The sequence below is a fragment of the Podarcis pityusensis genome, assembly GCF_964106645.2.
Source record: "Podarcis pityusensis genome assembly, chromosome: 1".
NCBI classification, from domain to species: domain Eukaryota; kingdom Metazoa; phylum Chordata; class Lepidosauria; order Squamata; family Lacertidae; genus Podarcis; species Podarcis pityusensis.
Genome location: NC_138028.1, coordinates 4,988,564 through 5,011,742, shown reverse-complemented (window position 1 = coordinate 5,011,742; position 23,179 = coordinate 4,988,564). Strand labels below are relative to the sequence as shown.

General features: G+C 47.8%; 1 protein-coding gene across 7 annotated transcripts in view; it reads left to right on the top strand.

Moving 5' to 3' along the window:
• The window catches only part of LOC308476643 (maestro heat-like repeat-containing protein family member 2B), a 94,883-nt gene that overhangs the window by 33,583 nt on the left and 38,121 nt on the right, over positions 1-23,179 (top strand). For all 7 annotated transcript variants that reach the window (XR_013986022.1, XR_013986023.1, XM_081004389.1 and 4 more), the window contains exons 20-25: positions 4,596-4,721; positions 8,341-8,493; positions 13,857-13,883; positions 14,520-14,642; positions 15,610-15,689; positions 16,022-16,148. Coding sequence is in view for 5 of the 7 variants with exons in the window: in XM_081004389.1 (XP_080860515.1) it covers positions 4,596-4,721; positions 8,341-8,493; positions 13,857-13,883; positions 14,520-14,642; positions 15,610-15,689; positions 16,022-16,148 (636 nt within the window). In the remaining 2 variants the exon portion in view is untranslated. The remainder of the gene's footprint in view (positions 1-4,595; positions 4,722-8,340; positions 8,494-13,856; positions 13,884-14,519; positions 14,643-15,609; positions 15,690-16,021; positions 16,149-23,179) is intronic.

Here is a 23,179-nt window from a genome sequence, read left to right as displayed (position 1 = left end):
CTCGGGCAGGGAATCCTTGGTGCAGCGGGGAGGTCGGTACACCAAAAGGAATCCTGTACTGCCCCTATTGCCCAACTTCCAGAACATGCACTCAGAGAACTGGGTCTTCCCAATAGGATGCCTGGTGCAAACTAATGACTTCCTAAAAATCACTGCAACCCCCCCTCCCCGCCCACAGGGCCTGGGTTGCTGTGCGTAAGAGAAACCTGGTGGACAAGCAGCGGCAAGAACAGGCCCACCTGCTTCATCCAACCAAGTCTCTGTTACACAAGCCAGGTCAAATCCTCCATCCATGATCACGTCATGGATGGCAGTGGTCTTATGAATCATTGACCTGGCATTGCACAGCAGCACCTTCAGGCTATGTGGGTATCCCTTGCTGATTCTAGTATCCGTCCGGACAGGACCAGACCCGGAGGCAGGGATAGTCCTCAGACAACGACTAAACCTGCCTCCTCTGTAATGACATGGTCTGGTCTTAGCGTAACTCCTCCTCCTACCCGTGATCACTGAGATCGGTTGTCCCAGCGCATCCCCCTCCGTGGAACATACCCCAGCCATTTTGTTGGCTGGGACCCACTCCCCGGCAGCCCTGACCCTTCCCCTTAAGAACAAAATAAGACCTTAAAACAATAAAAAACCCCAGAAAACAAAAAACAATACAAATGAAAAACTATAAAAATTACAAATCCATTAAAATCAAACAAATTCCCAACTAAACATCCATCCCACCCCCATCCCCGTCCCCGCATATACAAAAAAATGAAAGGAAAAGGAACATTTTAAAACAAACTCTGCGCCCCTCCGGATCCCCCTGGGTCGCAGCAGCAGTGACAACAACCGTCCCTGTGAGGCCTGTCAGGCCCCGCCCTGGGCCAGGTGGTGAGTGGCAGGAAGGAGCAGGGCCCTCAGACACCCACACAGGAGAGTCCTCCTGGGCAGCAGAACGCAGCAGTCCTTGTGAGGCCTCAGGCCCCGCCCTGGGCCAGATGGTGAGTGGCAGGAAGGAGCAGGGCCCTCAGACACTCACACAGGAGAGTCCTCCTGGGCAGCAGAACGCAGCAGTCCTTATGAGGCCTCAGGCCCCGCCCCAGGCCAGATGGTGAGTGGCAGGAAGGAGCAGGACCCTCAGACACTCACACAGGAGAGTCCTCCTGGGCAGCAGAACGCAGCAGTCCCTGTGAGTCCTTCAGGCCCCGTCCCGGGCCAGATGGTGAGTGGCAGGAAGGAGCAGGGCCCTCAGACACTCACACAGGAGAGTCCTCCTGGGCAGCAGAGCGCAGCAGTCCTTATGAGGCCTCAGGCCCCGCCCCAGGCCAGATGGTGAGTGGCAGGAAGGAGCAAGGTTGCTTTGTATCGATAATACAAATCGATCAAAATCAAAAAACAAAAACAAAACACATAACACATCAAAATCAAAAAACAAAAATAAACCACAAAAATTTAAAAACAGATCCAATATTCCCAAATCCTTAACTGTCATTACCTTATTTCATCAACCTCCTCACCCCTCCCTTTTTTGTATTCTAGTTATTAATTATCACAGCAAATCCTTCCCATTTTTCATAATATTCTGTCATTCAATTACCTTAATCTATTTTAACCTTATCTTACTATAAAAAACCCTAAAACTGAAAACTTAAATCTTATTTATACCAATTTCTCATAGCCATAACATATTCTTGCATAGTTCTTTTTAACATTTCTGCTAAAGCCAAATAATTTCGTTCCAACATTTTTCTAATACTCATTAATTTTAGAAAACATTCCTAAATAGAATTTTTGAAACTTTCTCCAATCTTCATCCAATGTCTCTTCCTCCTGGTCTCGGGTTTTGTCAGTCCTTTCTATCCCATCCATCTAGTTCATTAACCTGGTAACCTTATGTCCGAGGCCCTTAAGTCTCTTCCATGTCCCTTCCGCAGATCTTCTTGATATTTATACCTGTACTTTACTTTGTCTTCTGCTCCTTTCACTCGTGGAGACTCCAGCTTGACAGTATTTTTGTCCCTTCTCGACAGATCAGCCCCTTTTCCATAGTCCGCACTGAACTCCATGTGGTATTTAAAAGCATGTTTCAAGGTCCCTCCAAAATTAAGGACCCCCACCACTCCAAACTCCTCCCGGCCCAACGCCAGACTTGAAAAGTCAAAACATCCCTGCATAGGGGGGTCTATCCAGCCCCCCATCTCCAAGCCAAACATGACTCTATCTCTCCAAATCTGGCTTTTTCCAGGTTCATTCATCAGATCCGACAACTCAAGTTTCTGCTGGGCCACGGTTCCCTCCATCTCTGCCTCCCGGGGTCCAGCCACAACCTCCTCCCTCATCTGATCTGTCAGAGCACACTCCTGAATTGATTCCTGAGTGGGTTCTATATAGATACCCACTACCTGTCCAAAATTTCTGATCGCAACAGTCATCAAATCCGTCTTCTCATGTAACTGTTCCAATAAAGCACTTGTCTTGCAGAAAGCACGCACCAGAGCCTCTGAGTACATTGTTATGCAAGGTCAGAAGTCTATTCCCACGATATTAATCTATTGCAGCTGCAAAGCTCCCCAGTTCAAATTTAATAACAGTTTCACAAGCTCCCTCTATGGGAAGAACTTCTTTGTATCCATCTCTTTTTTCTTTTTTCTTTTTTTTAACAGCAGATCTAACAACAAAGTTTCCTTTTTCAGATATTTTGTCAATATTTGTTCCTTTAAAATGCGAAAGAGAACAATGGAATCACTATGTTTCTCTTCTTTTAACTGTCTGTCAAAACATTTGTCTATAGTCAATGAACTTCCCAAAAACGTCTGTCCTGACACCCCGCTCCCAGGTTCAAGACGGTGGAAAATTACTTTTCTTTACACTCTCTTCTGCAGGTTTAAACAATCCGGGGGAAAAAACCCCTCTTCTCCTGCTTCCGAAGGGGGTTCAGTAATTTTAGATGATGAAAGTTGACCCTTTACAAACGATTTTCTAAACTCTAGTTTGCCATGTCTTTGCTTTGATCTATCTACAAGAAACGGAAGGCTGACTTCCTGTTTAGACCTTCCCGCTTCAGTGCCAAATTAAGAGGAATTTCTTAATCCAATTTTCCCTTCTACTCACAGATCGTTGTTTAAAGTCCAATTGTCCAAATTTGATCTGCTCATGGGTAGTTGTTTTTGTAGCTAAATTGTCCCAGGAAAAAGGTAGCGCTCTCCGGCAACGGCTGTGCGACTTCGCTCCACGGAAGAAGCAGTTGACTCTCAGCACCGTGCCACTAGCCCCTCTTCGCTCCGGAGCCCGTAATTGGGTTCCTTTACGAATTGGGGGAGGCGCGAAAGGTGCCCGCCGAGTCCCATGGTCACAGGCTTCATCCGCCTGTGATTTTTTAAAGGGTCCCCGCTTCGCTGTAGCGGAACAGACCCGTTTTCCGTGGAGCCAGTCCGGATCAGAGGGAATCCGCCATTACCGATGGCGCCACCCCGGAAGTCTGCTTTCTTACGAGAAGCTGAGTACAGCTGGCTTAAACTGGTTCTCTTATCTCTTCTTTCAAGGCCATGAAAGTAAGGCTAGAAAGAGCCAGGGTTTCCCTTTCTGTCTCTCTTTCTTTCTGGTGTGGTGTTCTGTATATAGTGTTAAGGTTTATAGACTTATTATAAGTTATTGTAAGGTTAAGTTAAGTCTGCTGCAACTGGATTTCTCATGGACAGCACCAATCCTGAATGTATTGGATCTGTGACCATTATGCTCACTTGCCTTCAGTAGCAGTAAAGCTCTGCTGGATGAAAAACAATTGCCTCTGCAACGTGTTTAAGTTTTTACTCTGCTAACTATACATTGGAGTTCTGCTCTGGATCAACACTGAGTTGAATTTCATGACTCAGGCAACTCCCATTTTTGGCGCAACCGACATGTGCGCGATCATGCACAGACGCACAGCGTCAAACCAGGAAGTGATCTGAAAAAGCCATAAAGATATCACCAAAATGTTTGACCTCAAACTCATGGCATCCATTTTTGTCTCTGGGATTAGTATGTATTTCATTTTTTAAAAATTTCAGATATTTCTGTATTCTCTTTCTCACCCAAGCTCCTCAGCAGAATACATAACAATTGCAAAAAATAAAATAAAAATTACAGTGTATAAAAATCACTTAAAACATAAAGGTAAAGGGACCCCTGACCATTAGGTTCAGTCATGACCAACTCTGGGGTTGCGGTGCTCAACTCGCTTTACTGGCCAAGGGAGCCAGCGTACAGCTTCCGGGTCATGTGGCCAGCATGACTAAGCCACTTCTGGCGAACTAGAGCAGCGCACGGAAACACCGTTTACCTTCCCGCTGGAGCGGTACCTATTTATCTACTTGCACTTTGACATGCTTTCGAACTGCTAGGTTGGCAGGAGCAGGGACCGAGCAACGGGAGCTCACCCCATCATGGGGATTCGAACCAACGACCTTCTGATCGGCAAGTCCTAGGCTCTGTGGTTTAACCCACAGCGTCACCCGCGTCCCTTAAAACATAACTTAAAACATAACTAATCATAAAAACAGAAAGCACTGAGACCTGACAAGGCTGGCCAGCTGATTCTTTTCTGTTTCTATTCCACTTTTCAGAAGATCGTCCAGATCCTTTCTTTCTCAGCCATGGGACATTTAGATCTGACCTTAGCCACGTTGCAGGAATTTGGAGCTGGGATGGGTCTGAAAATTAAGATGTCCTCTATCATCAGCCGCTACAAGGTAATGGAAGAAAGACTCCTCTCCTGGGTTAAGTGTCACAGGTTTAAGAACTGCCTTACAAGAAAGGAGATTCGGGTTAAACATCACAGAGAACTTTCTGACAGTAATAGCAGTTCAACAGGGGAACAGTCTCCCTTGGGAGGTGGTGGACTCCCCTTCCTTGGAGGTTTTTAAGCAGAGGTTGAGTGGCCATCTGTCAGGGATGCTTTCGCTGAGATTCCTGCATTAAAGGGGGTTCAACTAGATAAATTATTATTATTATTATTATTATTATTATTATTTATACCCTGCCCTCCCCAGCCAAGACCGGGCTCAGGGCAGCTAACACCAGGTATAAAACAATTGACTAAAATACAACTTAAAAACAAAAACATGAAAATGCAGCCTCATTTTGGTAGAAACTCAAATCAAAAACTTTTGGGGGATGAAAACATCAAGTCTTCACCAAGGCCAACTATCCAGAATGGTCCTACGTGGGCCAGAAAAAAGCCAGGGAAGTCCCCAAATGGGCGTTCCATCACAGAAGGAGAAAGGAAAAAGGAAAGAGGGGAGGGGATCAAGTTGATTCCAAGTCAAAGGCCAGGTGGAACAACTCTGTCTTACAGGCCCTGCGGAAAGATATCAGATCTTGCAGGGCCCTGGTCTCATGAGGCAGTGTGTTCCACTAGGCCGGGGCCAGTGTTGAAAAGGCCCTGCCTCTGGTTGAGGCTAATCTGACTTTCTTAGGGCCCGGGACCTCTAGGGTGTTAATAATAATAATAATAATAATAAATTTTATTTATATCCCGCCCTCCCCAGCCGAAGCCGGGCTCAGGGCGGCTAACAACAATCAAATAATCAAACAATCAAATAATCCAACATTCTAAAAACATTTCATTATAAAAATTAATTAAAATCAAATTAATGGCAACCGTTGAGCAAAATTCTGTGCAGGTTGCCAGAGGAGGGAGTCAGGCTGGGCCCTGACCAAAGGCCTGGTGGAACAACTCTGTCTTGCAGGCCTTGTGGAAAGATGTCAGGTCCCGCAGGGCCCTGGTCTCTTGTGACAGAGCGTTCCACCAGATTGGAGCCGCAGCCGAGAAAGCCCTGGCTCTAGTTGAGGCCAGCCTAACCTATCTGTGGCCTGGGACCTCCAAGATGTTTTTGTTTGAAGACCGTAAGGTCCTCCGTGGGACATACCAGGAGAGGCGGTCCCGTAGGTACGAGGGTCCTAGGCCGTATAGGGCTTTAAAGGTTAAAACCAGCACCTTAAACCTGATCCTGTACTCCACCGGGAGCCAGTGCAGCTGGTATAGCACCGGGTGAATGTGATCTCGCAGCGAAGACCCCATAAGGAGTCTCGCCGCGGCATTCTGCACCCGCTGGAGTTTCTGGGTCAGTCTCAAGGGCAGCCCCGCGTAGAGCAAGTTACAATAATCCAGTCTGGAGGTGACCGTCGCGTGGATCACAGTGGCTAGGTCAGGGCGAGAGAGGTAAGGAGCCAACTGCTTAGCTTGGCAGAGATGAAAAAATGCCGCCTTTGTTATAGCTGTAATCTGCGCCTCCATAGAGAGGGAGGTATCGAAGATTACACCCAAACTCTTAACGGACAGTGCTGGCACTAATTGCACCCCCTCAAGAGATGGGAGTTGCCCCCCCCAATCCCATATCATCCCATTGCTATTTATGGGCCTTAAGGTCAGGCAAACCTGGCCCTCCAGATGTTTTGGGACTACAACTCCCATCATCCCTGACCACTGGTCCTGTTAGCTAGGGATGATGGGAGTTGTAGTCCCAAAACATCTGGAGGGCTGAGTTTGCCTATGCCTAGAGTAGACGACCCTTGGTGACCCCTTAATTCTATGATTCTGAATCCAATCTATTTCTTGTTCCTTTACTATTGTTCTAGGTTTGAGGGCTTCTCCCACTCTCCAAATCCATTTTCTCATCTGACATTTCTTTCCGGGCTGCCTTAGAAGGCACCACCTTTTTATCTCTGTTCCCTTAAACTGCTTACTCTGCAAGCAGAGTGGAACACCTCCCAAGAATTCCTCTCTCCCCTGCTGCTTCTTTCAGCTTTCCTCTTTTTAATTCCTCCTCAAGCCCACGGCCTCCCTGTCAGCATTTCTGCTTTATCTCTGCACAGCGCCAGGAGAGACATGAGCTCCCGCTAGCCCAGACCTGGTTTGCTGCCAGTGGAGCATCCTGCATTGACTTACAGGGCCACGGCACCATCTCTGTTTCCTCCTCACACTTCCTCTTTGAAAAACCTCCTTTGGGGTGCAACTTGGGACTTGCTGAGAGAGGGGATAAAGTTGCTGTGGTGTGTTTACAAGCTCATTGAAGGCCGTTGCATGTTTTGCAGAGATTCATGAGGTCCTTTACCCCTCCCAAATTCAGATGAGTGAGCTTGTGGAAATAATCCTTAAAATAAATTTGTGGTTTTTTTGAGAAAAGAGGAGATCAGTTATTGTGTGTGTGTGTGTGTGTGTGAGAGAGAGAGAGAGAGAGAGAGAGAGAGAGAGAGAGAGAGAGAGAGAGAGAGAGAGAGCTCCCAAATTCAGATGAGTGAGCTTGTGGAAATAATCCTTAAAATAAATTTGTGGTTTTTTTGAGAAAAGAGGAGATCAGTTATTGTGTGTGTGTGTGTGTGTGTGTGAGAGAGAGAGAGAGAGAGAGAGAGAGAGAGAGAGAGAGAGCTCCCAAATTCAGATGAGTGAGCTTGTGGAAATAATCCTTAAAATAAATTCATGTTGTTGCTGTTGTTTTTTAAAAAGAGGAGATCAGTTATTCTTTCTCTGTGCGTGTGTGTGTGTGTGTGTGAGAGAGAGAGAGAGAGAGAGAGAGAGAGAGAGAGAACAAACAGGCAATAAGCAATTAGGTAAAGGTAAAGGGACCCCTGACCATTAGGTCCAGTCGTGGACGACTCTGGGGTTGCGGCGCTCATCTCGCTTTATTGGCCGAGGGAGCCGGTGTACAGCTTCCGGGTCATGTGGCCAGAATGACTAAGCCGCTTCTGGTGAACCAGAGCAGTGCACGGAAACGCCGTTTACCTTCCCACTGGAGCGGTACCTATTTATCTACTTGCACTTTGACGTGTTTTTGAGCTGCTAGGTTGGCAGGAGCAGGGACCGAGCCATGGGAGCTCACCCCGTCGCGGGGATTCGAACCACCAACCTTCTGATCGGCAAATCCTAGGCTCTGTGGTTTAACCCACAGCGCCACCCGCATCCCTTTTTTTAATAAGCAATTAAAGGGTGATAAAGTGACTCTTTGTCAGTATTGCTGCTGCCGTGCCGAACAGGAAGCAATAGGACCTGTAAGGAGGAAGCTACTAATTAAAGGTCCGATAACGCTGAAAAACCACAAAAAGCATTTGCCAGTTTGCATTGAGCAAGCTGGTGCTTCAGTTCTTTGTTGGCCGGAAAAACAATAGCCTCAAATCAGGTTGGCAAAAAAATAAAGGAGGACAAGGTTGAAAACACTGGGTAGCAAGAATCTGGCAACGGTGCGGTCTAGATTCTCTGCAAAAAGTGAAAACAAGGCTGGTGATTTCAGGTTTAAAGTTAAACAGCTCATGCGGAGGCTGCCAAAATGGAACAAGAAGCACCCATGCCCAGTAACTTTTTCTGTTGCTCAGGACTACCAGCAGGGCAGACGGGGTCACGTCCACCAAACGCTGATGCTCACCTACGGCAAGGTGGCTCTCCAAGCCCCCAAGGAGCTCCTCCTGCCCAGGGTGGAGGCCGACATAATGAAGAATGTCCTCTGCTATTACCGGAAGAGCTGCCAGGCAAGTGCTTTAAAGGAGAGGGTGGTCTTTGCCACAGAGCTGGCTCCAGAGGGTGGCAAAGTTCAATGGGCCTTAGTCAAGGACCTATCTGTTGGGATACTGCCAGGGAGACAAAGTCCATCATGGCCCCCAAGCCGGCTGCCGGATGTTCCATCGATCTCCCATAGACACGCAGTATCAGCAATTAGCGACACGAGCTCCAGAAATAGCCTGCCACATTCTCGAGCTCATGCACACTCTATCAGCAGATAATGCACAGCGAAATATGCACACAGGAGAGCATTATTTACAAGTTTATTCAGCGTTGGTCAGAACAAAGAAAACATGACTGCCAGCTTCAGTGTCTGTGACACAGAGAGCGAAAACAAAGACACAACAGAAACATCCTGTGAAACAGGAAATACGCACACTCTGTGACTCACAAAGCCTGCTCCCTTTAAGGTGGAACGGAAATATCCTAACATCCTCCCCCTTTCCGTGTAACCTGTAGTACCTGTGGTTCAACCCAATTGCAACTTCTGTACATAAACCTTAAGTTGTTCTCTGTTAACAACCTTAGACAACAGATCAGCAGGAATTTCATTTCCTGCCATGTAAGACACCTGAATGAGTCCTTTCTCAATACACTCTCTTGCACGATGTAGCTTAATCTGCAAGTACTTGGTTCTTTGCTTGCAACTCTCTGAGTTCAGCAAAGCCAAACAGGATCTATTGTCTTGATACACTTGTATAGGACATTTCACAGAAACTTTGATGTCCTTAAACAGTTGCATCAACCATTCACAATCCATGAGTGAAAATGACAGAGCATTGAGTTCTGCTTCACAGGAACTTAGGCTCACTGTCGTCTGCTTCTTGCACAGCCAGTCAAACAGACAGTGGTTGTACATGTAGCATACTCCAGAAGTGCTTGTACCATCCGTGGTGTCACTTCCAAAACTAGCATCTGCAAAGATTTCAAGACCTCCAGTCTTCTGACTGGTGAACCTCAGCCTATAGTGCAAAGTCCCTTTCAAATAGTGGGCTATGCGCTTCAGAGCTTTCCAATCCTGAACAGTAGGATTATTAGCATGTCTGCTAAGCAGGTTAGTACTTACAGCTATGTCAGGTCTTGAGCATCTAGCAATGAAATTCAGCTTGCCTAGAATGCATCTGTATAGCGTAGCGTCAGAAAACGCTTCAGCAGTACTATCTACCTGGTAACCTGTCACCATCGGTGTGTCTGCTGGGTTTGCATCAACCAAATTCAACCTGGTTAATACATCAGCAATTTTCTGTGTTTGGTGTACCAGAAAATTACCTACTTGGTCCCTCTCCACCTGCAGAGAAAGATAGTTGAATACCTCGCCAAGATCCTTCATGTCAAAGTGCTCCTTCAGCTGAGCTAGGGTGCTTTGGTACAAAGCCTGATTCTTCCGAAACATCAGAAGATCATCAACAAAACATAAACAATACAGTTTGTTTTGCCCCTCCTCCTTGACAAACACACATGGATCAGCTTTGCCCTGGTGAAAACCTAGAGAAAGCAATGTCATAGTGAGCTTTGTGTTCCAACACCTGGCACTCTGCTTGAAACCATATAAGGATTTCCGCAGTTTACAGACCATTCCCTTCTGTATCTGCATCCCATCAGGTGGAAGCATAAACAGCTCCTCGTTCAAAATCCCGTACAAAAAAGCTGTATTAATGTCGTGGTGGGAAACATGCAGTTTCTCCTCCGCAGCAATCTTGAGCATCAGCCGAATGCTCTCATATTTGACTGTGGGTGAGTAGGTCTCGTGGTAATCATGTCCTGGTACCTGTGAAAAACCTCTGGCAACCAATCTGGCTTTGTGTCTGACAACCTTGCCATTCTGGTCTGTCTTGGCCTTGAAGACCCATTTGCTGCCAACCAGTCTCATTCCGGGGACTACCGGTACCAGTTCCCAAGTTTGGTTCCTGTTCAAGGAATCAACTTCAGCCTTCATGGCATTAAGCCAAGGCTCAGCATCTTTAGAGGTTAACTCTTGAACCTCTTTGAAGCTTGAAGGTTCCCACACCTTCTCTGAGCTACTAAGAACAGCAGTTGCTGTCTTAGCAAACTCATCAGCAAATCTCTTTGGAGGTTTGCCCTTCGTCGCTCTTTCAGATCTGCGTACTAGACGCAAGTCTTCTGGACTCATCTCCTCCTTCTTAGGAGAAAAGTGACCAATGGTGAACAGTGGTTCTTCCAGTTCATTGTCAGACGCATCAGATGGTCTGACTGAGGCCTTTGTGCTTTTGTAGTCTGCTGTGTCATCACTGTCACTGACATCAGCAGCAGCGTCGCCCACTGAACTGGAATCCGAACTCTGATCATCATCATCCTCAGCTTCCTCAGCTTCCTCTGCTTTTTTCACATCACCTTCATCCTCCTCTGGGTAACTCTGGAAAATTTCCACATTTTCCCCCCACTTAGGATCGTACTCAACACTCTTTGTGAACTTAATGGACTTAGAATCAGTCATCCATACCCTGTATGCACCTTTTTCGTACCCCATGAACAAACCATGTGCCCCAGGCTTCCCAAGCTTGTTGCTCTGTGGGGTGTGTACCCGCATGTCAGAACCAAAGATTCTCATGTGCTTGATGTTGGGTTTCTTACCAAACATCTTCTCGTAGGGGGTACAACCAATAGGTGATGACAGTCTGCGATTAAAGGTATAAACAAAAGTCGACAAAGCCTCCCCCCAATACTTATCAGGGAGATTGGCATCATGCAACAAGGTTTTTAGGCCTTGAAGCAACGTTTGATTTGCTCGCTCCGCAAGTCCATTCATCCATGCCGATCTAGGCGTTGACAAGTCATGCTGGATTCCCTTCTCAGTCAGGAAAGCTTCAAACTGCTGAGAAGTGAACTCCCCGCCCCGATCAGTAAAGAGACAGCCAATACGTTTACCGTGAACATTCTCCAACCAAGCACAGAATGCCTTGAACTTAGGAAACGCTTGTGATTTCTGCTCGAGCATAAACACATGAATGTACCTGGAAAAAGAATCAATCAGAACCATGAAGTACCTTGCTCCTCCCAAAGAGGGCGCAAGTGGACCTACCAGGTCTGCGTGGACTAGCTGGTAGGGTTTGGAAGCCTGCCTGCTAGACTCCTTGCCTTTTGGAGCAACCTTCACCTTGTTCTCTGCACAAGATACACATTTCATGTGAAACTTACAGGGTTTGATGTTCAAACCCTGAACCAATCCTGGCATCTTGGCCAGCGCCTGCCAAGACAGGTGACAAAATCTTCTGTGTGCATCATGAATGCATCCTGCATGAAGAACTTTGTTAGTTTGTGCAACACAACAAGAATCAACATTAGACACAACAGCACCATTGTCATCATAAGTTATACAGAACAATCCATCTATAAACTTTGCATGCAAAATGTCCTCTTTGCATTTCCTGATGACACAGACGCTCCTCTTGAAGGAAATCTCAAAACCACGCCCAGTCAGCTGTGGGACACTGAGCAAGTTGTCTGCAGCACCTGGAACATAAAGTACACCTTTAATGGTTGTGTGCAGGCTTGCCAGTCTCACAGTCCCTTCTCCTGCGATTCGCAACGTCTTTCTGTCAGCCAGGTGGATCTCACCTTCTTGAGGTTTAAAGGAGATAAAGAGATGCCGGTCTTTTGTCACATGGCGGGTGCATCCAGAATCTATAATAAATCTGGCCTTGGCCCTTGGAGCAGCTTTTGCAGCAAGCAAAACCTTGTTTTCCACCGGCGTGGGCTTTTGCTGCTTGCCCCCCTGCTCCTGGCCATCAGACTTGCCTTTAGCCTTTGGTGAAGTTGTGCCAGCAAAGAAAGCCTTGTTTTCCACTGGCGTGGGCTCTTCACCCCCCTTCTGCTTCGGGCCATCTGCAGGTATCTGTCTCTGTTTACCTCTGGCCTTCCGGCCTCTGCAAAGGCGATGACCTTGATTCTCACGAGAAACAGAGTTCTCAGCTGCCGACTCCTTGGCTCCCCCTGGAGGCTGGAATGCTGCCTGGGATGACATCACAGTCAGCTCCCCCTGCAGCTTGCAATCGGTGCCCTCAGCATCCCTGCATTCACTCACATTTTGGGAAACAGCCAGGACCTCCGATGCAGTCAAACTCTGGGCTGGGATGATTGGCAGATGGGCTACTTTCAAAGCATTCCGCATCTTACGTGCAGTCGTGTTGCCAGCTAACGTTTTAATCTCCTCCAGAGAGACGGACAAGACTATTACGTCTATGGCCTTCGAATTTTCGGCCCTCCATCTATCTGTCAGAGGAACTGGAGGGGCTTCAGACACAGTATGCCACACTCCAAACTGACACAGCAAACTCTCACACCACACAGCCCAGGTCTCATAATTGTGCCGATTTAAATTTGGGCACTCAGCAGCTTTAGAAGCGTGGAAAAACTCCATTCCAGCTCTTCACTTGAGCCGTGAGCCCTATTCACTTCAGAGACTCCTTATCTTGGCACCCATAAATCACGAAGCCACAGGCACAGCTTCCAGACCAATTAGGCCAGCCGGACATCAAAGAGACTTTGCCGCGGCAACATAAAAGCCTCATTTCTGCTCACATACCTCTCAGCAGTCCGTCGCAGTCTTACTCTCCTGTAAGTGCCGTGAATCTGGGCCTGAAACCTGTTGTTGGGATACTGCCAGGGAGACAAAGTCCATCATGGCCCCCAAGCCGGCTGCCAGACGTTCCATCGATCTCCCGTAGATACAGTATCAGCAATTAGCGACACGAGCTCCAGAAATAGCCTGCCACATTCTCGAGCTCATGCACGCTCTATCAGCAGATAATGCACAGCGAAATATGCACACAGGAGAGCATTATTTACAAGTTTTATTCAGCGTTGATCAGAACAAAAAAACCACATGACTGCCTGCTTCAGTGTCTGTGACACAGAGAGCGAAAACAAAGACACAACAGAAACATCCTGTGAAACAGGAAATACGCAGACTCTGTGACTCACAAAGCCTGCTCCCTTTAAGGTGGAACGGAAATATCCTAACACTATCATCCCTACCAGCACTAAGAGGTCCTTCGAAACCTTCGTTGTAGGTCTTTGTGGAGGGCAGGATGGAAAGCTCACCCAAACACCTATGTCCTTTTAAATGTGCTTGTGAGAAGGGGTTTATTGATTTATTTGTGTATATTATTGTTTTCGTTGTGTATTTTGGCTTCTCGTTTTGGATTTTTATGTTGTGTACTGCCCTGTGAACTTCAGTTGAAGGACGGTATACAAATTTTAATAATAGTAATAGTAACAGTAATAATAGAAGAAGATGATAATGGGCTGACTGTTGTGCTGTGTTTGTTATTTGGCAATTTGTCCAGGCAATTTGTCCATTTCATTTGTCCAGGTTTTGGGCGTCAGCATTGAGAACAAGGTGAGCAAGGGATTATCTGACTTGGAGTCTTGAACAGGTAAAGGGCCCCTGGACAGTCAAGTTCAGTCAAAGGCAACTATGGGGTTGCGGTGCTCATCTCGCTTTCAGGCCGAGGGAGCCAGCATTTGTCCACAGACAGCTTCTTAGGTCATGTGGCCAGCAGGACTAAACCACTTCTGGTGCAACAGGACACCGTGATGGAAACCAGAGCGCACGGAAACACCATTTACCTTCCCCTCCGCAGCAGTACCTATTTATCTACTTACACTGGCGTGCTTCGAACTGCTAGGTTGGCAGGAACTGGGACAGAGCAATGGGAGCTCACCCCGTCACAGGGATTCGAACCGCCAACCTTCTGATCAGCAAGCCCAAGAGGCTCGGTGGTTTAGACCACAGCGCTGCCCGCGCCACCTAGCCCAACACCCCGTTCTCACTGTGGCCAAACAGCTGCCCCCAATGGAAAATCTAAAAGCAGCACTAGAGCGCTCTCCCCTTTGTGAAAATTCACCCAAATTTTATTGAAAATTCCTCCATATATAAACATTTTTGCATACTATATCCGTTTCTGCGGAGCAATGTTTCCTAATATAATAGTTTGGGGGGGGGGGGGTTGCATGTTTTCTTTTGGCAACGCAGGACTCCAATCTCAAGCTGGCCTTTGTTGAGAGCACCACAGATATCTGCCAGGCTATATGCGAGACCCAGGACCTCCAGAACTTCGTCTTAACTTGCAAAAAGGAGCTCCTGGACATCTTGTTGGTGAGGAACCTGACATTCTGCCTGAGGCCATGGCAGCCCCCATCACTCAGAGAGACCTTTGCGTGAAACTTTTTAACAAAGGTTCAGAACCTCTCCTAGGATTGTAAGGGGGTAGGTTTCCTGATGACATCATGGGCTCCCAGCCAATCGGCACTGTGCACAGCCAGCTCCTGCTTCAAATTTGCAGAACGGTGTTATTTTCCCAAAGGTCAGCCCCGTAGTGCAAATGTACTTTTGTAGCTAAATGCAGTGGCGGCCGTTCAAGATCCACCTTGGTGCTCCTAAAATGTCGCCTCTGTATCCTTCCCTCATGGCTTGATTGTCCCTTAGCCTTTCAGGTAAGTTACCGTATTTTTCGCTCCGTAAGACGCACCTTTTTCCTCCTAAAAAGTAAGGGGAAATGTCTGCGTCTCTTATGGAGCGAATGCGTGGTCCCTGGAGCTGAATTGTCCAGGGGCAAAAAGCAGATCGTGCAATTTTTTTTTAGAAAGAGGGAAGGGGGTGTTGAAACAAAGCAGCTGATCAGCAAGCGATCAGGAGGGAGACAAGGGACGCTAACGATAAAGGAGGCTGCCTGGGAGGGAGGAGGTAAAGACAGCGAACTTGCAAGGAGAGGAGACAGGAATACTAAAACAAGAAATGAGGAGAGAAATTAGAAGAAAAGGAGAAGAAAGGGGAGGGAGATAAGGGAATATAGCAATAAAGGAGGCTGTGGCCATAGCATGAACCACAAAAATCACACATCCACTGTTTCATTCAGAATATTTTTTTTTTCTTATGGTCAGGTGCATCTTATCAAGCGAAAAATACGGTAATCACTGGCTTAGCAAAGAGTGTTTGATCCTTTCTTGGTATCCTTTGGAAATCATAGAGGCCATGGCATGCCAGTGGAGGAAATCTCTCTGCCCCTCAAGGGTTTTCCCCCACCCTCAATTCCTTTTGCCCTTTGCCCGTCTTGTGTTCACAGGATTTTATCAAGGAGGAACCACTGGACTCTCTGAATACTGCACTTCGTCCCCATGCCATCACTGCCCTGGCATTCCTGAGGTAGGTGTGTTTCTTAGCCGTTTTCCACATAATTTCTTTTCACAGAATCATAAAGGGACCACAAGGGTCCTCTAGTCCAACCCCTTGCAATGCAGGAATCTTTTGCTCAATGCTCGAACCCATAACCCATGAGATTAAGGAGTCTCACGTTCTATCAGTTGAGCTATTCCTCTTTGGATTCTGTCTGGGTTGTTTAAGAGACTTTGGCAACAGCCATCGCTCCCTCTTGTGGGAGCAAATGTTCCACAACCAAACTGAGGTCCAGCCTACTATTCTTCAGATATCCACAAGTCTCTCCTGTGTGACCTATCAGTCCACCTTCCTCCTGCCAGCAAAGTGAAGCCATGTTTGGCCATGGAGGAAATTCGCAATCTCCTCGATCAGAGCATCAAGAGTTTGTTTCCTCTTCCTTCCCTGGAGCAGCTGAAAGAGACGGCGGGGGATGCTCTAAAGATCGAGGTAGGTAGCAAAAGTTTATTTCCAGATCTTCTTTTCTCATCCACATGGGGGTTTCCTGGATGCATCTGATTGGCCACTACCCGGATCATACCAAAGAGTGGGACCAGGGCCAGATTTAGGTTTGATGAGGCCCTAAGCTACTGAAGGTTATGAGGCCCTTTATATGTCCAGCTGTCCTTTGTCAACAACAAATTGTCGCTTTTGTGTGTGTTGAATATGTGCTATATGGTCATTTATGGACCTAATAGATATCTAAAGACATTTGCCCATGTTGCCATGCAACCAATCCATGCAGAATGTAGGCACCCTTTATATAAAAAGGAGCAAACCAGTGATATTTGAGGGAGCAGGCTAGCAGGCGGGGCCCACGACTTACATCATAGGAGCCTACACAACACAAAACACTGTTGCTGTATGTAGGTTTTATTTTATTTGTTTTTTTATCTTATGTTTTGGAAATGTATCCAGTGGTTTTTTCCTTTAATTTTTTTTTGGGGGGGGCCAAGAGAGTGGGGCCCTGAGCTATAGCTTGTTTAGCTTATATGTAAATCCGGCACTGGGTGGGAGTTCGATTTAGCTCACATTTTAATACAAGCTTCCCCCCAGAAAGAGAGAGAGAGAATGAGTCATTCTCACCTCTCCAAATTTCATGGTGCAGTCATTCAACCGAGAATTCACACAAAAATTTGCATACTGTGTATACTGAATGCGGGAAAATGCATTAGTTGCTCGAAGCCACAGGACACAAAAGTCCTCTTCTGCTCATATCCTGTTTGCAGACTTCCAAGAGGCAGCTAGCTGGCCACTATGAGAACAGAATGTTGGACTAAATCAGCTCTCTTCGGTCTGATCCAGCAGCCAGACTCTTTCCAGTTTAAATCTCTAGCACCTCCAAGTAGGAATGCAGACCTAGGCTGGATCTCCATTGATTGTAAAAACGCTGTAAAAACACGCACATAATAATAGCTGATAATGCAATTTCCCATTGACGACAGATTGCTGCCCTACAGCACCCTCTGTTGTCACATTTTTATAACGCATTTCTAACGTTAGAACTGACCAGTGTAGACCTACCCCTACTTGAGATCGCACAATTCTGGGACATGATGTTAATGGGCAACTGACAAGCCCTGTCCACAACAATCGGACAGACAAGAAAATCACTGCTTTTCAATCAACCTTGTCAGGGAACTGCCATCGGAGCTAGAGGTGGAGGGAAGGCTCCAGAGGGATGCCGGAGAGGGTCCCAGTAGGGAGAGAGGCAGCCCATCTGCTGGGGAAGGAAATCAGCGTAACACCAGTGGAGAAGGGGGGCAGATGGGGGGATCGGAGAGGAGGCTCCAAGACTCCTCGCTGGAGACCAGTGGAGAGAGTACGGGTACTCCGCTGCCCACACCCTCCCTGCGCAGAAGACTTCCGCGCAGGGAGAGTAGGAGGAGACTTGGCGTCAAACAACTTTTATGCTGGAAAAGGTTCAAGAAACACCCACTGACGGATTCTGCCAGCGACTGAGACAGTCACAATGCTGGAGGCTGTTCAGTCAGAAAGGGTTTAACCAGGTAACATCGCCAGCAGTGGCGGCAACTTACGCACGAGCAACCCCTAAATCCATTACAGCAATCCGTCAGTCACCAACGTTGCTTGTGCGCAGCTCCAGAGAGGCAGCACCATGAGCCAGACCAGAGGAGCCGGAGAGACGGACCAAGCAGCTGCAGTGAAAGGTCTGGTAGAGAGAAACCGAGACTTGGAACAGCATGTAGCTCTCCTGATGGCGCGGCTGGACGAAAGACGAGCTCAGGATGTTCAGGTCAGACCCACCCCCATCGCAAGGAAGGTACCGGGGCTGGTACACAAGTTTGGGGGGAAACCCCAGGACTACAATGCGTTCCGAACGGAAATAGAGTACGCTTTGGAACTGCAGCATGATGACTTTGTTAACGATGAGCAAAGGGTAGCCTACATTGTGGGGCATCTGGAGGATGGGGCAAGAGAATGGATCAGGCCCCTTATGGCGACGCAAAATCATGCCTTGAAGGACCTTAAGAAATTCTTTCAGGCGATGGATGCAATGTATTCCAGTGAAGTCCAGCAAAGTGTGACTCGGCGAGAACTGATGGGGTGCAAGCAGGGGAGCCAGTCAGTTAGAGACTACTGGTCGCGCTTTGCAATGTTGATCCACCGTCTCGGGTGGGATCTGGACTCTGAACCTATTCAAATGTTGTTTGAGGAGGGGTTGTCCCCAACGGTGAAGGACGAGCTGTCCCGCGCGCCCCGCCCACAGTCGATGGATCAGCTGACCAAGGCTGTGCTTGCGATTGGAGTGAGGCAGGAAGCGCGGGCTCAGGAGAAACGCGAAGTGAGAGGGGAACGTTGCCATGACTACCGCATTCCTGAAATACCAAGACAGCTTTCCCAGGCGACTGAGCCAATGGAAATAGATGGCGCGCGCGAGGTTTCAAACTCCAGTGAAGGTCGCAAGAGGGAGGGGAAGGATTGGAAAACCACCAAGAAGTGTTTCCTCTGCCAACGGCCGGGACATTTTGCAAGGGTCTGCCCTCAAAGAAAGGCCTGGCAAGGAATGGTGGGGGCTGCTGGGCGTGAGGAGAAGGGGGAGGAAGGGCAGGCGCAGGGAAACGACAACGCCTGGCTGCCAACCAGAGGGGCCAGCAGCCAGGCCAGCAACCAATAGAAGTGCCTGATCCCCCCCCAGGGCAGCGATAGCCACAGCAGTGGTGCTAGAACTCCCGAATGGGCACCCAGTCAAGGTTGAGGGGCTGCTGGATTCGGGCAGCTCCTGCAATTTCTTCAGCAGGGACTTCGCTTTGGAGCACCAAATACACTTGCTACCCCTGGATTTTCCCTTGCAAGTGACCACCATCGATGGCAGGGAACTTCTGGGAGGGGAAGTGACACACCAGACCCCACCAATGCGAATGAGGGTTTCCAGGCACACGGAGACCATTGCCTTTCACGTGGCCACACTGGCAGGACCCCCAATAATACTGGGAATGAGCTGGCTGGCACTGCATGATCCAGTAGTGTCATGGCATCAGCGGTCAGTCACCTTTGGGTCAGCTTACTGTTTGGAACACTGTCTGTGTCAGTATCACCAGCCCACAGGCAGAGGTACCTGGCCTCCCCCGAGGCAATTGAGCGAGATACTGGATGTTTACCGTCCGTCTGCGACCTCCGGCAGGCTAGGTAAACAAACCGGCGATCCTCCTCAATCGTGAGCAGGACACACCCTCCTCCTTCTCTCCCTCCCTGCACTCCCCCAGGAAGGGGAAGAAAGACAGACAGGAGTCCTTTCTACATGTTTTATTCCTGTCACTCAACAGTACATAGAAATGTGACTGTTCCCTTCAGACTCCATCAGAAGAGTCACACACTCCTCCCCTGTACTTCCAGTACAGGTCAGATGACACACTGAGCTAACATCCGGTGCTCAGTACAGAGAATAGGCTCCACCTTTTCTCCAACAGTACATCTGCACTGTTTTGCATTCCAGCCATCTGGAGCTGGCTTTTGCCTTGGTGCTTTTTCCCAACATCCTCCCCCAAAAGCATCAATTGGCAAAACATTATCCAGAGAAGAGAACAAACAGTTGTTATACATATAACAGTCCCCTGTTGTTTCAGTTCCACCTTTGGAACTCCCCACCACTGGTTTCACCAGTGTACCTCTCTGGTTGTCTGGCTTCCAAGGAATGAGTGCTTCTGCATTACCTTGGCTAGCTACTCTCTGTTGTGTCTTTGTCTCTGACTTAGACACTGCTCCAACCTGCTTTGAGTTGTTAACAATAGCAACACATGCAACAGCTAAGTTAGCAAACTCTTTTGAGTACCTCTTTGGTGGTACACCCTTTGTAACTCTCTCAGACCTGCGTATGAGGTTCTGATCCTCTGTGCTCACTGGTTCAACCTTTGGACTCTGTTGAGAACCAGTAGCTATCAGTGGTTCTTCCTTCACCTGTGAAGGTCTATCCATTGTGTGAGATTTCCTCTCAATGACTGTTACAACTGAACTCTCTGAGCTATCAGTGTCATCGTCAGTACCACTGTAATCTGTGACATCAGAAAAATCATCATCATCTGAATCGCCACCTGTGGGAAATGTCTGTACTATCCGCTCTTGCTTTGGAGCACTCTCTAGGAACTTTGTGAGAATCACTTGACCAGATTCAGACAAAATTACTCTGTAGAGACCCTTTTCATAACCCACAAAAATGCCTCTGGCATTCTTTACTCCACCTGGAGCTTCTGTTCTCACATGAGACCCGAAAACCTTAAAATAGGCAACAGAAGGTTTTCTATTGAACAGCTTCTCAAAAGGAGAACATCCCAACTCTGTTGAGACTTTTCTCAGCCACACATGAAGATAGGACGCTAGCGATTCGGCCCAATATTCATGTGGCAAATGTGAACTCAGCAATTGTGCATTCATCCCCTTTTGCAATTCTTTGTTCACTCTTACACAGACCCCCCTGTTCCACGCTTCTTGCGAGACTGCAACTTTGTGGTCTATCCCTTTTCCATCCAGGAACTTCTGAAACTTCTGTAACAGAAAAATTTGCTTCTCATCTGTGAAAAGACAATCAATGTTAGCATCATGCATATTTTTAACCTTGTCACAAAACTCCTGAAACTTTTCTAAAGTTTCTTGCGGTTTCTCCATCATATAAACCCAAGAATAATTAGTGAAACAATCCACACACAAAAGGTAAAATCGTGCACCGCCTCTAGATGGTTCTAGAGGACCAATCACATCAGCATACACCCGCTGAAATGATCTGTCGACCTTCTTGGTCAGCTTCCTGGTGCTCAGACTGGTCACACCTGCGAGAGAGATTTCGTTAGAAACAGAAGAATTACATTTCATGTAATCACTTTGATCAAAAGTCAACAAATACAGTCCATCTTTCTCTTTGGCAGTAAGAAACAGTTCTCCATCTTTGTAGATCTTGCAGCTTTTAGCATCATAGGACAGTTTCAGTCCTTTCTTTGCAATCTGCGACACACTCAGCAGATTAAATCTCAGTTCTGGAACCAGGTAAACATCACTTATAGTCAAGTTCAGACTCTCAAGATACACAGTCCCAATTCCAGTCGCTTCCAACTCCTGACCGTTGGCCTGTTTCACAGTGAAGCTTTGCTTCTTCAACGTCGTAAACAGTTGTCTGTGCGGGCACATATGAACCGTGGCGCCCGTGTCAATTATGAACGAGTTCCCAACATCTGGCGTGGTTCCTTTCGCCATCATAGCCTTTGCAGGTTTCACCTGGCACTTGGAACGGCTTTTGCCTGACGCCTCAGGCTTCGTAGAGCTGCTCTTTGCTCCTCTTGACTGGCGCGGCTTCTTACAGTTTCGCTGTAGATGCCCAGTCTGTCCACAATTGTAGCATCGGACAGCACTCAATGCTACTCCATGCTTCCCAGTAGCATCATCAGTGGGGAGATTTGAACTCTGTTCTTCCCTCCCCCTGTCAGCAACACCCATTGCACCTTGTTCAGGAACACCAACAGTTCCTACAGCCACAGTTCCTGCACTCTCCCCTCTGGGGTCAAAGCTCTCCTCAGCTTTTGTTGAGCTCTTAGGAACTTGGCCAGCATCATCATGGCTCACCCCTTCTGGGGTAGTTATCCATCCAGACCCTGATGAATAACTGTCTCTGGTCAGGGGAGATGAGTTAGGCAAGTCTCCCCCCTTTCTTGGCATCCATTTTGAATCCAAGCCTCTCTTACTTTCAAACAAGCTGTAAAATCCAACAGTTGTTTTTTCCTTTTTCACGCAGGCAGGCAAACTGCATGTTGTTTACGCCCTTTTGCACCTGGTAGCTAAACTCTGGCTGCTATTGAAAGTCCCTTCCAAGGGCACGTAAACTTTGTAGCCAAAACATTCTCCGGTTTTGTTTCGCTTTCCCAGGCTTCATAATCACAGTCCAGCCCCTTTGCCAGTAACTTTCCAACTTTCCGTTACCTAGCAACAATGCATTTCAATAGGACATCTTATCTTAACCACAAGAATTTGTGGAATGCAGGCCTCTTCCTCCGGAGCTTTTGTTTTCTTTGAAACGCAGCTCCGTGAACCAGGGAATTAATCTTCCTGCGTTCACACTTTTAGCCCGAAATGCAGCATACCTTGAGCTCCGTTGCTTGGAAAACACCTCTTCTTTCCACCAGCTGTCTGTGGAGCCTCTGGCTTCTTTCAGACGCTTGCCTTCTCCCTTGGAGCAGAGGAGGACAATCCACCAGCCTCTCATGCAGATGTCCGATGAATCGCAACCATCCGAAGGCTGCCATATGTCAGTATCACCAGCCCACAGGCAGAGGTACCTGGCCTCCCCCGAGGCAATTGAGCGAGATACTGGATGTTTACCGTCCGTCTGCGACCTCCGGCAGGCTAGGTAAACAAACCGGCGATCCTCCTCAATCGTGAGCAGGACACACCCTCCTCCTTCTCTCCCTCCCTGCACTCCCCCAGGGAGGGGAAGAAAGACAGACAGGAGTCCTTTCTACATGTTTTATTCCTGTCACTCAACAGTACATAGAAATGTGACTGTTCCCTTCAGACTCCATCAGAAGAGTCACACACTCCTCCCCTGTACTTCCAGTACAGGTCAGATGACACACTGAGCTAACATCCGGTGCTCAGTACAGAGAATAGGCTCCACCTTTTCTCCAACAGTACATCTGCACTGTTTTGCATTCCAGCCATCTGGAGCTGGCTTTTGCCTTGGTGCTTTTTCCCAACAGTCTGGGGGGGGGGGGACCCCAAGAATGACAGTGGCCAGGGTGGCTGGGATGGCGGTGGAAACAAAGGGAGAGGTGCCACCACCATACGCTGACCTAAAGGAACTCTTCAGCGAGAAGGAGGTGGACAGACTACCCCCCCATAGGCCCTTTGACTGCCAAATCAGCTTACTCCCAGGGGCTCAGCTGCCTGTGGGTAAGCTGTATGCCATGTCGGACCGGGAGATGCAGGAGTTACGGCAGTTTATTGACAAGAACCTGAAGAGGGGGTTCATAAGGGAA